Genomic DNA, 19,300 nt, shown 5'->3' with positions numbered 1-19,300 from the left:
AGAGGAAAAATCTGAACACAAAAATCCAGTTTAAGAACTTATGCTGGATGTTGGTATCAGAGGTGTTCAGCAAGGGAAAACATCTACATGTGTGTGTGAACTCTTATGAATTTAGCTTGTACCAGTAGGCTTTGTTCAGAATAATCCCTAGGTAAGAGTTCCCACTAAAAAACTGAGACACATTGCGCAGGTGCTGGTTTTATATTTCTCTAGAGATGATAATTTAAAGTGCACAAGATCAATCTTGTCCCCTGCTTCTCTTTCCAATCCAAATGCTGATGAACTAAGCAAATAATTTGCTAGTAATTTGCATTACAATATGCGATCAGGATGTGGTGCAAATACAGTACAAAAACCAGTGCCTGCACATAAGGAATTTACACTTTGCATGTAACAAGCACAAATAGCCTAAGAGAAAAGGATATAACCTGGAAGCAAAGTGCTTTGGTTGTATTTTCTCCAGATATCTCTCAAAATGTTATCCTTTGAGCTGGAAGACAGTGACAGATGCATCTATGACTACCTGCTTATACATGATGGAAGCCGACCTACATCACCTGCAGTTGGCCCTTATTGTGGGACAGAGAAGGTCGCAGACTTTACTTCCACTGGGAACTTTGTGCTGGTTGAATTTCATAGTGATATATTTTGGGAGTTGCCCGGATTTGTGATGAGTTATACATTTGGTAGGTAGTACTATACAGATGGGAGTCAGAAAACACAAAGTAAGAAACCAGCCAGCCACAGGTATAACTCAAGATGCCACCAATTTCAGCAAAAAAAGCCTGAAGCTTGATCTCTTAGTCTTATGTCTACAGTGGTGTAATTTGCATGGTGGGTTATGGACAAAAATATTCCTGTCCATGGGATGCTTCTGCCTGAGACTTTTTGTTATAGCATTCACATTGCTGGTGTTGCATGGTGAAATACAATAGCAGAACTGAAACTACGTAAACGGATTTTCAAGAACTTCTAATGTGAGAAACCATGCCCGTGAAAATCTCAGAATATGGCTATGTAGCAACTTTAACCTGTATAGTGGCAAATGTTATTACCTGACCCTAATGTGCATTCGAGTATGCGTACAGAAAAAAACTTCTGACATGTTTGTTTATGCTTTGAAGCCAAGCTCACTTACACAGTTCATATAGTCACCTTAGCTTAGCCTGGAAATCACTACTTTACACTGAAGGTGCAAATGTACAGCATCTCAACTCAAAGAATTGCAATACTCCTCTGTGAGATGAATCAGGTCAGGGAACAGATTTAGCTAAAGAAATGATTAACAGTGGCAGGAACAAGCTGTGAGGGAGAGGGAACAGAGCGAAGCACCTATTTTTGCTGCTTTACTGTGGCCTGAGTCAGGTATTGAAATTGTCCATGGGGTATTATCAGAATATTTTTTTTAAATAAGGCCTGACAACCTAATGCAAAGTCCATCGAATGTAAATGGAGCCAGTAACTTTGGAGAACATATCAGGTGTGAAGTACCTTGGCTGCAGAGAGAAATCTTCCACTTCTGAGGAGATGTCTGAAGAGGAGAAAGAAATTACCACTGTAGACAGCTAACACTTTGCCTTGACTTGATGTATTCAGAACTAAATGCCAATGCCAAACTGGAGGATGCCAAAATATCATAATAAATAATAAAAGCTTTTGCTGCAGTTATGCCTTTGTAAAGAAGAGCACACAGAAAACGCCAATTTGCTTTCCTGGTGCTAGGAAGGCAGCCAAGAAAATTTTGAATTATGCTGACTTTTGGTTTTGTAGGGCTTTTTTTAAGGATCTGTAATATTTTCCTTTTAAAGCACTGGTTAATTTTCACCCTCAGAAGAATAACTGATAAGCTGCGGACATCAGGGTCTAGAGTTTGCTTGCATCATGGTGGGAAAGTGCATGCACAGCAGGCAATAAGTATGAGTAGTTCTTGCAGGCTTCTATCTTCTGGCTATAAACAGTACTCCTTCATATAATTTGGCTCACTATTTAGACAGCATCTTTTTGGAGGATGTAACAATTTCAGCAGCATGAGAGAATTAAACTCTATTTCTGTTTTTAACCTCAACTTCAGACGGTACAAAAGCTAATTCTCACTGAGTCTGAGAATGCAGATATCCATGACTTTCATGGAGGTGCAAAAGTAATAACCCTGTGACAACTGTTATTGCATACAAAGTTGAATGGATCCCTATTTAAATATACAGTGCTGAACAGCTTTGTAACTAGAGTATTACATTGGATTCCTTTCCCATGGCCTGATGTGGGGCTCTACATAGGTGTTTTAGAGGTTCACCCATATTTGGTAAAGGAACGTGAATGAAGTGTTGAAACAGCAATGTACCACATATAGAAATATTCTTGGAAATTGTCCCTGCAAATGAGGCTTTAAGTAGGAGTCTGAGTTGTGGCACTGGGACTTGATCAGGGTGCTTTCTTTGTAAGTAAGCCCTTTATGCTAGCAAGTTATAAGCTCTAAGGGTGCACAGCCTGGCTAAAGGCTCCAATGTCATTTGCTTTGAAAAATGTGAATTCATCAGTAATGATGTAGAAATGCATTCCTGAATGTACAGACAGGTGGAAATATAAGGCAATCGGTAAGTTCTTTCATAGGAAGGCTTTTCAGTCTGAAATCTAAAGGTTCTGCTTTTTATGAGTTCTATTAGGTCCTTGTTAACTGCTTTCCTTAAAGGAGATACGCACATTAGCTGGAGTTCCACACACGCCCTAAACCATCTCCTGACCCTCTGCAGATATCAAAACCTTCAGCTTTTCTCCTGTGCTAAAATCTCTGGTTTCTGCCACCAGTCTCCACTTCAGTTATATGTTATTCATATATAAATCTGTGGCCACTGAACAGGAAAATGCAAGATACAAAACATCCTGATGAACAGCATCCTTCTTATAGTGACCGCTGCTCATTTTCACCACAGTTAATTGCAAATCTTAAATGGAGAGTCTGTAGAAGTCAGAAACCCTGCTGAGAGATTGAGTGTACCCAGCTGCATGGTGTAAGGGGACTTGCATCTAACAGACAATAATCCTCCCACAATAGGCATTGCCCATATATAAAAATTATTTATAAGCTTGTTCACATTCCGAGATACATGAATTAAGAATGACCAGCCAGTAGACGCAATGGAAAGTATAGCCAAAACTTTACAATTCAGATACCTCCATAGGAGGATTTTGAGAGGTTCTAATGAAAGTTCAGCATTCACGTAACACAACTTTGAAATCCCACATATAAGGATTTAATCTTTAAAAAGAGGTATCTAGCAGTGATGAAAATATATGTATTCCTATGTATGTATGCACCAAATGACACAAACAGGTACTACCTTAATTGTGTACAAAAACACATCTATGCTAAGAGAGTTCCACTTCCACAAGCTTGTGTATGGAAGAGACACGAGGGTTTGCGTCCATGTATTCCACTCATAACTGCTTTGGAACTGTCCAGGTTCCTATCTGGGAGACCCTTGGGGTCATTGAGTGGTATGCTTTGTAATCTGTAAGAATGAGAACAGCTATCTGTCAATTACTGCTGCAGGAGAAAAACAGCCAGGAATAAAGTGCTACCGAAACACAAAAAATGCACTACTTAAAGGTCTCTTTTTGTGTTTAATTTAAACCACATTTCCCTTGCATAAGTAAATATGTTTTTATTTTAACCATTTTTGTGGTTGAGATGATGCTTGCTTATGTGACTACACAATACCTGACAGAAAATAAGGGCAGCTTTTGGCATGCTGATAGTTGGTTCCTCATCTAGAAAAAAATGAATTTACTGAAACAGCAAGGGACTACTGAAATGCAGTTTTCGATTTTGCTGTGGTGAAGATCTGCCCTTTTTATCACACTCAACTGCAAGGAGAAACATTACAGCCTGGGAGACTTAGTAGGCAGACAGCCACATTTTGAATTAATTTGAACTTTCTCCTTCCAAAAGTTTTACTTCTAGATGTGTTCCATTATAGTAGTCGGGCCCCAAGATTATCAAGGCCAAGTCTAATACGCTAGGGTGCAGTTTCACAGCAAGTTAGAGAAGAACACAGCATTTGCAGCTATAACTGTGTAGGACAGAGAATGTACAACTTACTGTGCAAAAACTGAGTTTGGCAAGGAGAAGACATATGAACGAAAGACCATTTAATCTCTCCTACACTCCACGCAGAAATTAAAAACCTTACAGGCTAAGTTGTCACATAGGATTTTAATAACTGGAGTTCCCTTTATCATGGGAAACATCTGCAGGCAAGTGAAGAAATAAAGAAAAGCTGCTGCTGTTCAGCTGCCAAATGGCCTTCTGGCGCAGGAGCTGGGAGAGTGGTGGGGGCCGGGCCCCCTCTGGCGGACACTACCCGGGGAACGGGCCTCGTTCCTCTTCTCCAGACCTGGCAGAGCGAGGTCTTCTTCCATCCGGTAAATTCAGCCAAGGCATTTCTAAACAGGCAAGTTCAATTCCTTTAAGTATCTTGCTCCCTCCCGTGTGCTTCTGTTGGTGGTGCTCGCTGGATAGGAAGGTTCTTCGGGTTGCTGCTTGGGTTTTGTATTAGGGAGTGGCGTACCAAATTACTACACAATCAGTAGGTTGCATGTAACATTAAGAGTGAAATTTCTGTTTCCTCTTTTCCCATTGACCAGCTCAATGGCAAAACCAAGATCAAATGAAGTATTTTTATTTTTTTTTTTTAGTAAATAATGCTTTGTATTTGTCTGGATTCCCTGCTTTATGCCTACAATACCTGAAATTTCCAGATGGTCTGTACTACAATTGCTGGACAGGTGCAAAGTTCAGCTTCTAAGCTTTATACAGTTGTCTTTCTGATGTTCTATTCTGTAGCATTGAAAAAAGCTTTAGAGGGGAACCCCCCTTTTTCCTTTAAATTAAGCTTTATTTAGATATTAATAGAGTCATACTTCCTTGAATGGATCGGTCTGTTTCCTAATTTGTGTAGGGTTTTACAGTGTGGATTTATCTATTAAACTGGAAAGAATGTAACTGCAAACCCACACAATTAACAAGATGACTCATGGGAATCAACAGTACCTAGAACTACACTCAGTAACTTCTCTTTTATAGGCACAGTAGGATATGCACTTCTGAAGGCACGCAAACAAAAACTGGCAGAGTAGTTGGCTGGAGGTAACTGGTTTTGCATGCTTTCATGCTCTCCTCAGCCAGGATCTCACAACAGGTTTAAACGACCAAAAATACCCAGGGTAACTCGAGTGTCACCCTGACAAGAGTGAGGTAACACATTTTTTTGTGTCATTGACACCTAACGACATCTAACGGGCAAAAATGCAACAGGGTACTGAGTCCACTGTAATGGGGGCACAGGCACGGCATAGCGGTGTCATACGGAAACTGCTGTAAGCAATCACTCAACTCTGTAACGAGAAACTAGTGAAGGACCCCGCCGGCGGCCTGCTCCCCCTTCAACAGCCACAGTACTTTTCGTTACGGTGGGAACGGCGACTACTCGAGATGGAGCGCTAGGCCGCGGGAGGCTGAGGCGTCTCCCACTCCTTGGCGTCGGGCCGGCCGCCTGGCGAGGAGGAGCGCAGGGGAGAGGCGCTGCCAAGCCGCCGCTCCTCCCCGACCCACCACAGGGGGTACGGGACCCCCTCACCCGCCGCCAACCGGCGCAGCTGCGGGTCCCCTCAGCGCCGCGGCGGGGCTCCGCGGCGCGCTGCCTGCTGGGAAAGAGAGTTTTCCCGCGCAGCCAGCGCCGCGCGCCTCGCCGGCGGCACCGGCCGGCAGGTACCACAATGCACCGCGCGGGGGGGGCCGGGCCCGGGCCCGGCGGGCGGGGGGGGCCCTGGGCAGCGCAGCTCGGGAGACTACACCTCCCGGTACTACACCTCCCGGCGGGCCCTGCGCCGCAGCGGGGCGTCGTGCGGCGCCGGCCCACTGTGTGAGGGGCGGGAAGGCGCCGTCTCGGCCTCCCGGTTACCGGCAGCCCCGGTTCGCTGCCGCCCTTTGGGTGTGCGGCAGTGACAGGCGCTGCGGGGACAACAGTCGGGCCTGGCGTAGTGGGGGGCGCGGCTCCGGTAGCAACATGGACAGGCGGTGCTATGGGTGTGCGTCCAAGTTCTCGGTCTTCAAGAAAGAGGCAAGTCCGGCTGAGGGGGGCAGGGCCGGCCGGGCCCGCGGCGCCGCGGCCTTAGGGAAGCCGGGGAGTCTTGAGCGGCCCCTGGCAGCGCCGCCGCGGTGTTGTCCCTGCTACTGAGCTCGGCGGGGCCTGGCTGCAGTACGTCTGCGAATATGGGTGATTACGGAAAAAAAAAGAAAAAAAGAAAAAAGAAAAAAAAAGCCGTTGAATGTCATCCCTCTAATCCAACATTCAGTCACTGTCTCAGAGAATTCCCTCCCACGCTTCATTATACTATGGGATGAAATGGTGTCTCGGCCCCCAGCAGGAGTGCTGGTGCTCGAAGGCTCTTGAGAGTCTCCATATCTTCAGCAGTAGCTAAATACAGTTTAAAAAAAAAAAAATCAGTGTAACCCCAGTGTTATTTTTAGTGCAGCTTGGCATAGGTGCTGTTCCTGCATATGGCTGGCCAGAGCAATGGGGTGTGGATGGTGACTGGGTGCTGAAGCCCTGTCCTGCCCCTCTCTTGTGTCTCCGCAGTGTGGATGCAAGAACTGCGGCCGGTCGTTCTGCTCGGGCTGCCTTAGCTTCAGTGCTGTTGTTCCCCGCTGTGGAAACACTCAGCAGAAGGTGTGCAAGCAGTGTCACGGAAAGCTAACTGGGTAAGACGGAGTGTTTTTTCACCCAAAGGCAGTATGCTGCTTTGTTTCTTCGTTTTGCATCCCAAAGTTGTGTTGCCGATCTCTCCATGAGAGCTGTGCCTTGCACTTGTGTGTGCATGCTGCCTGTACCCTGGAGTTTCAAGCCAGGTCGTTAACTGAACTGCTGTTACATGAGCTGTGCAGTCCAAAGATGGGTATCAGGATTTGCGAGGCTGTTCTCTAGGGTGACATAGTAGTCTGAAAGAACTAGGTTCAGATCTTCATGGGTGGACATCTAATGCCTGTGGATATCTTCGCTAGACAAGAACAGATTAAGCTGCACCATGTATTTGCCCAAAAATCTACACCCCTTTGAAAGCACTGGCAGACTTTTGAGATGCATAGTAGTTGAATGGTCTGACTAAGATGTTCAAAGTGTTACCTCTGTGGGCAAACAGTGACACAGATCCTTATTGTTAAGGGGTCTCTGCTATGTATAGCCTCAAGACTTAAAATTTTGTAGCCTAAAATTGGTTTTCTTTTAAAAGAAAAAAAAAAAAAAAGATTTGCAAACATAACCTGCCTGTTAAAAACAGAAACCCTTAATTCAGTAGGAGCATGGGTTATACACATGAACGAGTAATGCAAGAGCACAAGTGTACACCAGAACCCCTCACTCAGCCAGTTCTTCTGTGTCGTCTTTTGCATTTCTTTTACCTCTCTTCTAGCAAGGAATTTTCACCAGCGAGTAGGGAATTTTTTGGCTCTGCAGGTGTCTAAAGGAGAAGAGTCTGTCATTAGCAGAGGCCTTCATTTCAGAAGCACTGGCTCATGAAACCAGTGTGAGCTATTGATGCTGAAAGTACAGTATTCAGTCTTTCAGGTTTGAAATTTTCTGATTCCCTGTTACATCTCCAAAGCCATTAAGAAAACAGGGCAGCCTTTCTCCATGTTTCTTTTGAGGTTTTTTCCCTCATCTGTTTAGTATCAGCACTGTAGAGTTACAGCAGAAAAAAATTGTCCCTGACTGGATAGCAGGTAGCTAATACAGGTAGGCTGCAGCTCTGTAAGCTGTGTGTATTGTTCTTCATGCACGTAGCTTCCCGTTCTGAAGCCTTGGAACTGGAAAGCGGTCCAGTGATGTTGCATTCATTCATTGCTATACAGGCCTTAGCACAGCACAGATGTGTTTGTAGCTGTAACTTCTAAGAATGAATAAAATATGCTAACTACCCTACACAAGTGTGTAGTGTAGTAGCTCAACCTGAATACAGCAAAGTAGAAGATAGTTACACAAGATGTGTTTGTGGTGTGCAGTGTTCAAGTGTGCTAGAAGATGTTGTGATACTGGTTGTTACGTAATAACTTTTGTAACATTTTGTTTAGCTTGTGCATTATATAATTCTGTGTTTGTTGCATGCCACAGCTCCTTTCAGAGTATTCCGCTGTATGGAAGCTAATTACACTGTGAGTCTTACCTAACTACTCTCTATCTGCTCTCTGAACTGGGAGGTGCAGGCTGTGGGAGGCAAGGTTATTTCATCCCTGCCTCCTTTGGATTACTGGTGACCGTGTTAAATCATGTTTTGTCCAGATGCAAAACAACTGGACCAAAGGACTAGAAATTAAGTCCCCTGCTGTCGCAGACAGCTATATTATCTTAATTCCTTCCATAAGCTGATTGCTTTCCATATTAATGAGGTTATGAAAGGGACCGTACCAGGAGATTGAGAAACGTATGCTGATTCCTCTGGAGTTGAGAGACTAGATGACTGAAGCATTGATAGTATCTTGAGTTCAGAGAAATTGTTGGTTTTGTCTTCCAGAGAGGCATCTCAAAGCAGTTCAGCAAAATGGTCGCCACCAGAAAACTACAAAAGGTGAGTTGCACTTGCCAGCCAGATGGTTTGTCTGTGCTGCAGAGTAGCCTTTCAGGCCCTCGCTCCTCATTCCCTATAGAAACCAGCAAAAGTGGGGATTGTGATGTGGGTATTTGCTTGTTCAGATTTGGATAAAGGATGCAGGTTTTGTTTTGTTGTTTGAGTCTTTTTGTTTGTTTGGGGGGGTGGAGGTGGGAGGGTTGTCTATTCTTTTCAAATATACTCCTGAGGAGCCTCCTGCCTATGTTTATCTGTGACTGATTGGACTTGGCTTGGAAACAAGAACCTGGTGGTGAATTGTTCCTTGTCTCCTTGGAATTGGTGCCAGGTGTGCTTCTTCTGTGAGCTAAGGTTTTCCTTACCCTTGGGTGTTCCTCGTTGTGCTGATACAGGAAAACCTGGTACAGGAGGGAGTGGTTTCTGTTTTGTTCTACACTGACATCCCTCAAATAGCCTGTTGGGTTCACAGAGGATGTTTTTGTATCTTAGGGTTTAAACCTCTGTTCTCAATTGTCATGGTTTCTTTTTTTTTTTTTTCATTCTTGTCACAGGCGCGTAGCAGCTTTTGAGGCTAAGCAAAACCAGCTGAAAAAACAACAGAAGGCAGCTGGGGAGCCCCTACGTCCAGTAGGCTCCAGACACCCAGGGCTCTCAAAAGAGGACAGAGCTATTGCAGAGAGACTGGAGAGGCTCAGGCAGGAAAGGAAGCCAAGTGAGTTTTGGAAGATACCAGGGGTACCTTGGGTGGGAACATTGCCACTTGGGGAAACGTGGAACCTGGAGCGAGGAAGTAGTGCTGGGCTTTCAGAGCCTCCCTTTTTAGGGAATTGAAGGGTTAAAATAAGACAGAGCATCCATGTCCTGCTGCCACAATGGTCATATTCTACAGTGATTTTAGGTGGTTGTTCCAGTTTCTTTTTGCTTCTTGGGGTTTCCCTTGAAACTGCTTCTCTAGTTTTGGGACAGTGTCTTACCTGTAAAATCACTTTCTCATTTTCCATTGTTTGGGATAAAAGCCTGTGTCAAGCCCCTTAGGAGCAGAATGAAAAGAAGGTCTTTGGCCATACTGTTTTGCAGAAGTTTTCCTGTAGGTCATTGTCCTGGGCAACAGCAGTGCCAGTCTCTGTGGGATTATGTTCTGGCCAGCCTTGCCTCACAGAGCTGTGGACTGCGATGAGAATCCTTTTCTTCCTGTCAGATTCTGGGACAGCCTTGTGGAACTTGTGAGAGAATAAACTATTTTAAAAATTATGTGTGATCTCTAAAAGGGAAAGAACACCCTGATTATCATAGGATCATAGACTCTAGAATCATTTAGGTTGAAAAAGACCTTAAGATCATCAACTATAACCATAAACCTAGCACTGTCAGGTCCACCACTAAACCGTGTCCCCAAGTGCCACACCCACACATCTTTTAAATGCCTGCAAGGATGGTGACTCAGCCACCTCCCTCGGTAGCCTTTTCCAATGCTTGATAACCCTTTTGATGAAGAAATTTTTCCTAATATCCAATCTAGACCTCCCCTAGCACAACTTGAGGCAGTTTCCTTTCATCCTGTTATGTGGTGGGGGAGGGTTTCAATCCAATATGCCTAGGATTACATTAAGAGATGTGGTAGCAATGGACTGTGCTGCCTAAATAACACATTTCACTGCCTGTCCCTAGTGTCCTGAGTCAGCTGATTGACAAATGACATTATCCTAATACCTTATGGTTAGGAGATAAACTGTGAAGGAGGCAAGGACTCGGAAGAAAAGGATAGCAGTTACCATTTAGGGGAGCCTCCAAGTCACTGCAGTATGACTGCTTGTTCGTGTCAGTGTCTGAGGGAGGTTTTTGCTCAGGTGTTCAGAGTCTGATTCCAGAAAGAAATAAAATTTTGAGAAAAAAACCATGTGAAACCTTTTGTTTTCAATAACACAATAATCACTTCCCTTGGGTTATTCTGAATTGCAGAACCCATCCCTACTCAGGCTGAGATCGAAGCTAGGCTGGCTGCGCTGAAGGAGGACTGTCGAGGACCTGTTCCATCCACACAGGAAATGGAGGACCGGTTGGCTGTCCTGCAGGGGAGAGATCCTCCTTCCCAGGCTCCCAGACCTGTAAGCTCCTTCAGTTCTTTAGCCAGCAGTGTATTCTGAGCTGACACAGTAGCTGGTGTCCCAGCATGTTAACCGTTCTTCTTTCTTCAGCTTTTTTGTGTCCAAGTGGCACCCTTCAGAAATCCCCTCCTGTTTGTGTCATTGCTCCAGAAGCAAATGGCCAGCCTTTAACAGTTCACTGCTTCAATTTGAATGCAATATGTTTCTTTATGTCAAATGTAGTTCATGTGTTTATTTTTAGTTATGGATGCTAATATTTTTCCTCTCAACCTATTTGTATACCCAAGTGGTCTGATTATTTTTTTTCAGAGCTGTTTGTTTGTGTTTGGGGCTTATCAGCCCTGCCTTCTAATTGTATCCTGTAGCTGTTACTGCAGCCCAGCTGGGAAAAATCCTGTTAATTATTCCAGAAATGGTTAATCTGAGATTGCAGAGGAATGAGTTGTATATATGCCTTCAAAGCCTATATGAATGATCTTGTCCCCAAGATGCTCATGTTCATTTTTCAGCAGTGCTTCACACCCAGCAGTTACCATAGACCCCAGTGGGGCTCTGGCTGGCACTGCTGAGAACGGCACTCTTTTTACATTGGGGGTAGGGGTAGAGCTGGGGTGGGACCCAGCAGCGTGTACTCCTATATGTTCAGCACTACTGTGCCTTGTTTGGGTGACTGCTTTTCGAGTTGTGTGCACTCAGCACCTCAGAGAATGAAGCCCTAAAAGTCTTACACCAGATAACCATAAGTTGAGCAGTGGATGCATCTTTTTATGCTGTTTCCACCTAGGGTGATCTTGGTTACCAAACTTTTCATTTGCTTGAGTACACCACTTTCATTTGCCTTTTCCCATACCCTCCTTGTTTCTTAGGTACACCGACCTCCTGATACCAGAAGTCTGGTCCAGCAGACTGATGACCTGTTAACTCAGCTGTCAGAGGAAGTTACCATTGATGAGCATTACAGACCAAGAATCCAGCCTCAAGGTATCTACTTTGGCTTCCACTGACCTGTTTCTGTGTAATAATATATGTGTTGTAGTGAGAAGGGATTATGTGCCTCCCTGTCCAGCCCACATGTGAGCTGGGTGTCCAATTTGACCTAATCTTCCCCTTAATGGCTCCCAAATTGACCAAGAGCAGCCATCCGGATCTATACTGGGTCTCATTGTCTTTGCTTGGAGACGGTTTCTTCTTCTTAGGGCTGTATTATTCAGATTGCTCCTCTGTTTCTCTGTGACCCTTCCCTGGGGAGGAGCTCTTGCTACTCAACACACCTGTGCGCTGTTACAAAACATTGGAATCTGGGATACAATTATCTTCCTAGCTGTGGTGTTTTCTGTGTAATCTCACTGTAAAATACAGATTAGCTCACTTTCTTCTTTTCATGTACAATGCAGATCCTACTGTGGCATGCCTTCTCCTGTTACTTCCCAAATTAATGGAGGAGCAGCAAGCTACACTCATACCATTGCTTTAGTCTCGTTGTCTGCACCCAAGGAACATTGCTGCTGAGTCACCAGCGTGTTCGGTCTGTTTGCAGCTGTTAGTAGCCAGAATTTGAATGATCTCAATCGGGAAAGTGAAGATTGTGTTTGCCCTGCAAATCTGGACCCAAAACAGCTAGAGGAAGAGAAGAATAAACTTCTGGCAGAAGCTGCTGCTGAGCTGCGGGAAGAGAACACTAGACAGGAAAAGATCCTACAAGTTGCCAAGAGACTTGCAGCACTCAGAGGCGAGGACCCAGAGAAAGGTGAGTAGCAGACAAAAGCACAGTGCCAAGAGAGGAACCAAGTTCCTGTGACAGAGTAATTTCTTTTGAGAGGCATTTATCCTTGTAATTCCTCCATTCTGCAAGAAACAGACTGAGATTTCGTTCTGCCTGTAACATTGTACAGGTTGGTTCATCATGAAATTGGTATGAAAGATTTTAGTTGAGGGTAAAGGCTGGAGCTGTAATGTCAGACAACTTTGTCTTGCACCCTTCTTTGGGATAATTCTAGCATGCTCTGGTGAGGTTAACAAACCTTTTAAAAGCAAACCTCTGGTTTTGATGTTTTTTTTCCCCTTCCCTCTTCCAGTATTAAAAACAAACAGTAATGCCATTTTTGAGAGTCCTGACCTGAAAAGGGTCTGTCTGTGCCAGAGCCAGAATGCCAAAACCAGCTCACACCACAAAGGATTGTCTCTGGCACATAAGTGGGCTCGAGGTTTGAGGCAGGTGTGGGTTACAGTCTCCTATCTCTTACTCTTGCAGTTACACTGGAAACCTATAAACTCCCTGACAGTGATGAGGAAGTGACTGAGGAGGAAGCCATTCGCAGAGTGCTGAAACAGGTCAGAAGTGGCAGCTTCCTCTCAACTATTCCCAGTATATATGTTACCTGTGAGCATGCAAAGCATGTGTTTCTGTTCCTGGGCAGAATTTCATTCCTTTCTCTCCTAGTGCTTTTCCAACACCAGCTCCCCTGGGCCATCAGCTACAGGTGATTGGCAACATTACTTCTAGTCTGTCACATTGTCTTTCTCATTCATGCTTTGTGTCTCTTGTGGTGTCCTCTCCAACTCCACTTTGCAGGTACTTCCTTTACTTCTTGTTTAATCTTTTCTCCCACTCAGCTAGAACATGGATGATGAGGTGTGTGCTGTTTAGCACAGCTTATGCCTACATTTCTGTCTAAATGTCTATGAAGTGTCTGCCTGCAAGACAAGAGCTTTCTGTGCTTAAGTTTCTGCCTAATTACAGACAACACATGCATGATTAGCATGATGTTGAGGGTCTGCTGACAGCTGCACTGCGGAGTGTGTTTAACTGAAGGCCCCTGCTGCTACACTAACTGTTCACAACGTACACACAGTGTTGGGAGTGCAGACCAGAACAAGCTCACATCTGCCTAGATAACACCAGATGTATTCAGACTTGTTATCTCCTGTTACTGCATGAGAGCAAGGAGAAGGGCAGGAGTTTAGAGCCTAGAGTGAGGCTCCCAACTGTACTTGAAACAACAGGCTTCTTACTTTCTGTTGTTACCAGCTCGCAGAGGAAGCAGCTCTGGATGAAGCAAGTGGATTCAACATTCCTCCAGATCAGACCACCCAACCAACACCCTCACAACAGAACCTGCATAAGAAGGCAAAGCAAAAGGTCAGTGAGCTGGTTAGGATCTCTTGAAATGACATGTTCCAGGGCCTCAGGAGAGTACAGTTATACAGCAAAAGTTTGCTGTATCCTGAGCTTGATGCAAAGGAAAAAAAACCAACCAGCTTCTCCAGAGCAGGCAAGCTGAGTGGCTTCTGCAAGGCTGACCAGGCCTGAGCACAGCTGTGAGTCATCCTTGTTTTAAAAGGAATAGCTCCCTGGGACACAATTTCTTTCAGGGTGACTTTCTGCTGAATGGCATGGTGTCCTCTAAACCCAGAGAAGTTAGCACAGACCTCGCAAGATGGATATTAGAGAAGAGACTTTTAACTTGATTGATGTAATTAGACCAATTGGCCACAGTCTAGTACCATGTAGCCTGTACTAGGGTAAGTGGGAGGTTTGCCAGTGCTTTCAGCATGTACAGAATGGAACCTCTAGATAGTAATTGACTACATTCTCATATAACGTCAGAGGAAGGAATTAGTAATAAGATATCCTATGCTCAGAATGGAGTCCAGCCTATTATGGAAATATATACACCTTCTCTAATGTATATTACAAGAACTAAATGGACCTGTGACTCACAGACACCTGACAGGCCTGTCCCCACTGGAAGAAATTATTTAATTGTAAGCATTATTGAAAACATCCATCTTGTAGGTATGCCACCTTGCGCTTCTGGGTTTAGTGATATAAAAGATAGTGCCATCTTATTGCTGTTGTGTTTTGAAGCAGCCTTTGCCAGTGTCTGGGCACTGTGTCCCAATGTGTGTGTGGTTGTTCAGTTCCGCAAGAGTTGTCTGTAAAGCAGGCAGAGACAATAGATGGCCTTATGGATAAATTTTAGATTATGATTTCAGAAGATCTTTTTGGCCCAGCCTCAATACAAATCAATAGTAGGGGTCTTTAAGCAAATCACTTCCTTTGTCCCACAGTTTTCTTTCTATAGCAGGTAGAAAACACACTCCTTCACCACCACCTCCCCACTGCTTTCTGTTCCCTCATAAGTGCTTTCAGCAAAACCGCTTGATCACTTGGTTTTGCAGCAGGGATTGTCTGTCGGTTGTGTATTGGGTCTGGTTGAGATTGAGTCAATTCTCCCCGTAGCCTCCCTCATAGTGCTGAGCTCGGACTGGTAGCTAGAAAGGTGGTGATAACACACCAGTGTTGTGGCTACTGCCGAGCAGTGCTCCCACAGCGTCAAGGCTGTCTCCAACATTTCCCCCACCTTAACCAGTAGGCTGGGGATGGGCAAGGTCTTGGGAGGAGACATAGTTTGGGTCAGCTGTCCTGGCTGACCGAAGGGATATTCTGTACTGTGTGGTGTCTGCTCAGATACAAACCTTGGAGAAAGGAGGAGGAGGGCTGGGGTGGGTGGCATTTGTTATTGGTGATATTTACCTTCTGGAGCAACGACTATGCATACTGAAGCCTTCCTAGGAAGAGGCCAGACATCTGCTGATGGGAAGTAGAGACTAACGTCTTTTGTTTTCCTTTGCTTCCGTGTGCAACCTTTGGTTTTGCTTTATTAAACTGCCGTTATCTTGACCTATGAAGTTTTTCTCATCTTACTTTCTTCTCCTCTATCCTTCTGAGGAGGGGAGTGATCAAACGGCTTGGTGGGTGCCTGGCATCCAGCCAAGGTCACCCACCACAGCTTGGTATTGCTGTGGTGCCTGCCAGAAGATCTGGGCTTCATGCCCTTAACATGGACAATGTTGGTGTATATTGCTGTAGATGCTAAATGAGGATGAACACCCTCTGAGCAACATAGATTCATGAGGAAATTATAGGGAGTACCTTGGGTTTTTATTATATGATCTAGATACATACAGAGCCTGTCCTTGGGCTGTGGGCAAGTTCATCTCACAGAGTTAGGATCAACAGAGAGTGGACTGTGGACCATGTGACATGTCGTCGTGGCCATCATGCATTACAATGGAACTCCTGTATTGTCTATGCTGGGGTTTGAATGCTGTGTCTCTTCTCTTTGTGAATTAGAGCCAGACTCCAACTGCCACAGCTCTTGCCAGCACAGATGACAGTGATGAGGATGAGTTACCCTGGTGCTGTATCTGCAATGAAGATGCCACTTTGCGCTGTCATGGCTGCGATGGGGACCTCTACTGCCAACGCTGTTTTCGGTAAGTCTGTCAGTTCCTCCTGATCTGAGAGGCCAGTGACAGGTAAACTTGGCTGCTCTTGTTTGTTCTTCCCCTTGGGCAGAAACCCGGGCATTAGGAAGTAAGATCTGAGGAACCCAGATCTGAGCTGAGTGCTAGTTTTTATGGAAATAGTTTGTGCAGTCAGTAGTTATCCCAGGCTTCGAGGACTAAACTGGTCCTAGGCAGAAATGTCTGTCTGCTCCAGTGCATGTTTGGACACATTGTCTGAGTGTTCTCTGGAGCAGCTGATGTGCTGCGCTGCGTGGGATAGAATAAACAAGACCATTGTTCTGTGACTCCTGTGGCTTGTTATTGATGGATGATCTGGGCTGGATTGCCATAAGAGGAGAGATCAGATAGTATAAATTACTGAGGCTTTTCTTAGTTGAAACTCTGCAGTCTTAAACTATGTAAAAAAAAAAAAATCTTCTTTGATTTTGTAGGCAAACCTTTTTTTCCTCAGTCAGGCCTTGCAGCAGCTGTAGTCTTGGTCCTTAAACATCTGTAGCTTATTTTTGACAAAAAAAAGGTTGCACATCTCAGATGTGGAGGGTTAATTCTTATGAATACAAAGCTATTCCTCACAACTTGTGTGGTTTCTTTTTTTCATGTCTCAAAACTATTGGGTAGTTGGCTGGGTTCTTAGATTAGTGCTGGATGACATTTAGCAGGGTGCTAAGAATCTGGTTGGGATAGCGAGAGATGCTTTTGTGTATATTCTCTCATTTTCTGCAAATGTTTTTGTAGAGAGATGACAATTGAGTAGGGGAGAATATATGAAAATGGTGAGAAAACATAGGATTGTTAGATGTAAGATAATAAAAACTAAAGCAACAGTATCAGATGGCAAACATCATTAAAAGCAGAATCAGCAGTCTGACAGGTGAGTGAGTGTATTAGTTGCGTGCTGTAGATAAAGCTTGTGTCTTACTCCACAGTGCCCGCTTCTGAGCGTGGTTAAGACAGCTGCCTGTATTTTAGCCACAACAGTTATTTTTGAGTTGTGTGAGCAGACTCATTTTGACTGTTGTCGTCGGAGTTGCTAATGTGCCTGGGAATCACAAACACGGTGCTGGAAATGAGCCACCAGTTACGTGAATCTCCCAAAGAGGGAAAGAAACAGAGAGGCCTACTGTCACTTCCCATTCCAGCAGGCAAGGGTGAACAGACCTTTCCACAGAGCACCTCAGAGGTTTCTGTTACGAGCAAATATGTCCAAGTAGTCAGTCCACATGGCTGCCAGTCAGATCCTCACAGCTAACTCTTGGGATGGGTTTCTAGTTAAGGGCTTCTGGGAGACGTCTTGTGCAGTGGTTAGCGGTGAGTTCCCTGCCTGGGTATTTACTTCTGACTGCGCTTTGTGTTTGATTCTCAGGGAAGGCCATGATGAGTTTGACTTGAAGGACCACCACACCTCCTGCTATCATCTTCCGTGCAAGTAGAAGCGATCACAGTCTTCATGGGCAGAAAAGGAGATGGAGAACAGGAAGAGAGAGTAGTCGTCCAGATGGGAAGAGTCCAAGTGGATTTGCAGCCAAAACGGGTGATGTTTTGGACAGTTAAAGGATGTGCTGTAATCTGAGAGAGGCTTGGAGGGTGTGTGATGCTGTCCTCCCAAGTACAACCAGAGGAGTACAGGGTTTGCTGTGCGTGCTTGGGGATAAATGAGGACTTGGTATGAGGAGGTGGATACGAGTCTATAAATACAGATGGTAAGGCAACGCGGGTAGCAGTAAAGATGTGTGTTTAAGGCAGTACTGACTGGCTGATAAGTAACTTCCTGCTTTTGCTAACAGCTTACACACTGGTTCAACAGGCAGCAAAGCACTTTGCACTAAGAAAACTGTCTATGTCGTGATCACCTGTGTGATGAGAACTTCCAAAGCATAATAAAAACTATTGTATGGAGCCCTGTGGTTTAAGTCTCTCCTGGGAATGCCTGATAGCCCTTTACAAAGTGTTGCCATCTCATAATGGTACCTTAGTCCTAGCGTCAAGTGGCTTAGGGAGAGAAATGAAGGATCATGAAGTCATCAAAAACGTTGCATTGGCGTGGCTGGAAAAGTTGCAGGGGCTACTCTACCTTGATGGGCAGTATTGCTCACATACTTGAAGGATGATTTGTAAAAATCTGCTACTGATGCACAGCGTTGTGATCCACAGTGGCTGTGCCAAGGTTCCATGTGGTCTGTAAGGGTAGCATGTTAGTCTGGAAGAGTTGTGTGTTAGTCTGAAAGCAGGGTTTACCCCTGGTAGGGTAAAGGTGTTGCCTGTATAATGCTCTTTATCTGGCTGTGAGAGAAGCTCAGTTCAGTATGTTCATTTCCCTCCCTCGAGGGAGTCCAGATGCAAGTGGCACTTGCCAGTGACCAAAGCACCCAGAATTGCTTCAAATACCCAACTAAACTTGCCCTAAATTGGCTCTAATATCCCATCAGGATGAACTCAGGATGAACAGGGCTATGATGTGACTTTCAAGAGAGCTCTCTAAGACTGACAGATTCCAATGGCAAAAAAAAAATCAAGGGTTTGCCTTTGACAGTTTCCAACGAATCCTGTCTGTCTGGTTTGACACTGCCGCTCCCAGCTGTCTGCCCTGCCCTGTGCCTAAGGTCACTGCCTCTGTAGGTGAGTTGATGAAACAGTATTTGCCTGCACCTCGGCCACCCCTGGTCAGAGCACAGCAAATAAACTACTGCTGAAGATGGGTTTGTGCTAAACGTGCTGGACTGGGTCAGCCCCTTCAACAGAAACCTGTATCAGACAATGCAGAATTGTAATACTGCAGGTTAACAACTGCAGTGAAATAGCAAGTGTATCCAGCAGTGCCATCAAACCCCTTTGTTGGGAAGCGGTGGCGAAACCTCGCTCTAGTGGAGGATCTTCTTTCAGCCCTTGCTTCACCAGTGCCTGTCTCTTTGGGACGGGTAGATCGGGAAACTGCTTCAGTTGTTCTCATGTCAGAGCTCACAGTGAGCTCTCTGTTACACAAAATTTAGCTAGAGAGTTACTGCCCTGAGGAGCTTGCAGTCTTAAAAATGAAAACAAAATGCTGTTCTGGCTTTGTGTTATTGTAGGAACAACACTTTTTCACTGCTATTTGACCTGGATAGTAAGTCTGATAGCAAGACAACCCAATTCTGTCTTCGGTTAATTCCTTTGTGTTTTCATGTACAGGAGAAGATGCAAATACCTGTTTTTATGTCTCTTCTAAGACTGATTCACTTCCAAGCTGTTAGTAGACATTTTAATTCCTGCTTTACAGCTGCTTTATT

General features: G+C 44.8%; 2 protein-coding genes across 2 annotated transcripts in view; both read left to right on the top strand.

Moving 5' to 3' along the window:
• LOC308067302 (astacin-like metalloendopeptidase) overlaps window positions 1-5,646 on the top strand; it is a 35,077-nt gene extending 29,431 nt beyond the window's left edge. Inside the window, exon 11 of the mRNA XM_080395942.1 lies at window positions 464-5,646. Within this exon, the coding sequence (XP_080252068.1) occupies window positions 464-694 (231 nt within the window). The 3' untranslated portion in view covers window positions 695-5,646. The remainder of the gene's footprint in view (window positions 1-463) is intronic.
• A 235-nt stretch (window positions 5,647-5,881) lies between these two features.
• ZFYVE19 (zinc finger FYVE-type containing 19) lies at window positions 5,882-17,933 on the top strand. The gene is made up of 11 exons (XM_080395943.1): window positions 5,882-6,119; window positions 6,639-6,760; window positions 8,566-8,619; window positions 9,171-9,331; window positions 10,579-10,724; window positions 11,591-11,705; window positions 12,262-12,471; window positions 12,976-13,055; window positions 13,753-13,863; window positions 15,862-16,004; window positions 17,401-17,933. The coding sequence occupies exons 1-11, from the start codon at window positions 6,066-6,068 to the stop codon at window positions 17,465-17,467; spliced, it is 1,263 nt and encodes a 420-aa protein (XP_080252069.1). The 5' UTR covers window positions 5,882-6,065; the 3' UTR covers window positions 17,468-17,933.
• Window positions 17,934-19,300: the final 1,367 nt, after the last annotated feature.

Source organism: Falco punctatus (genome assembly GCF_963210335.1).
Source record: "Falco punctatus genome assembly, chromosome: 7".
Taxonomy (NCBI): Eukaryota; Metazoa; Chordata; class Aves; order Falconiformes; family Falconidae; genus Falco; species Falco punctatus.
Note: the sequence above shows the minus strand (reverse complement) of the source record. Positions and strands in the feature narration are given on the sequence as shown.

What these genes read in the sequence shown, in the direction of transcription:
- ZFYVE19 (XM_080395943.1), top strand. Translation starts at nt 6,066, where the DNA reads ATGGACAGGCGGTGCTATGGGTGTGCGTCCAAGTTCTCGGTCTTCAAG. An exon ending in ACCAAGAATCCAGCCTCAAG is followed by an intron (nt 11,706 to 12,261) that starts GTATCTACTTTG and finishes GTCTGTTTGCAG; the next exon opens with CTGTTAGTAGCCAGAATTTG. An exon ending in AGGCGAGGACCCAGAGAAAG is followed by an intron (nt 12,472 to 12,975) that starts GTGAGTAGCAGA and finishes TTACTCTTGCAG; the next exon opens with TTACACTGGAAACCTATAAA.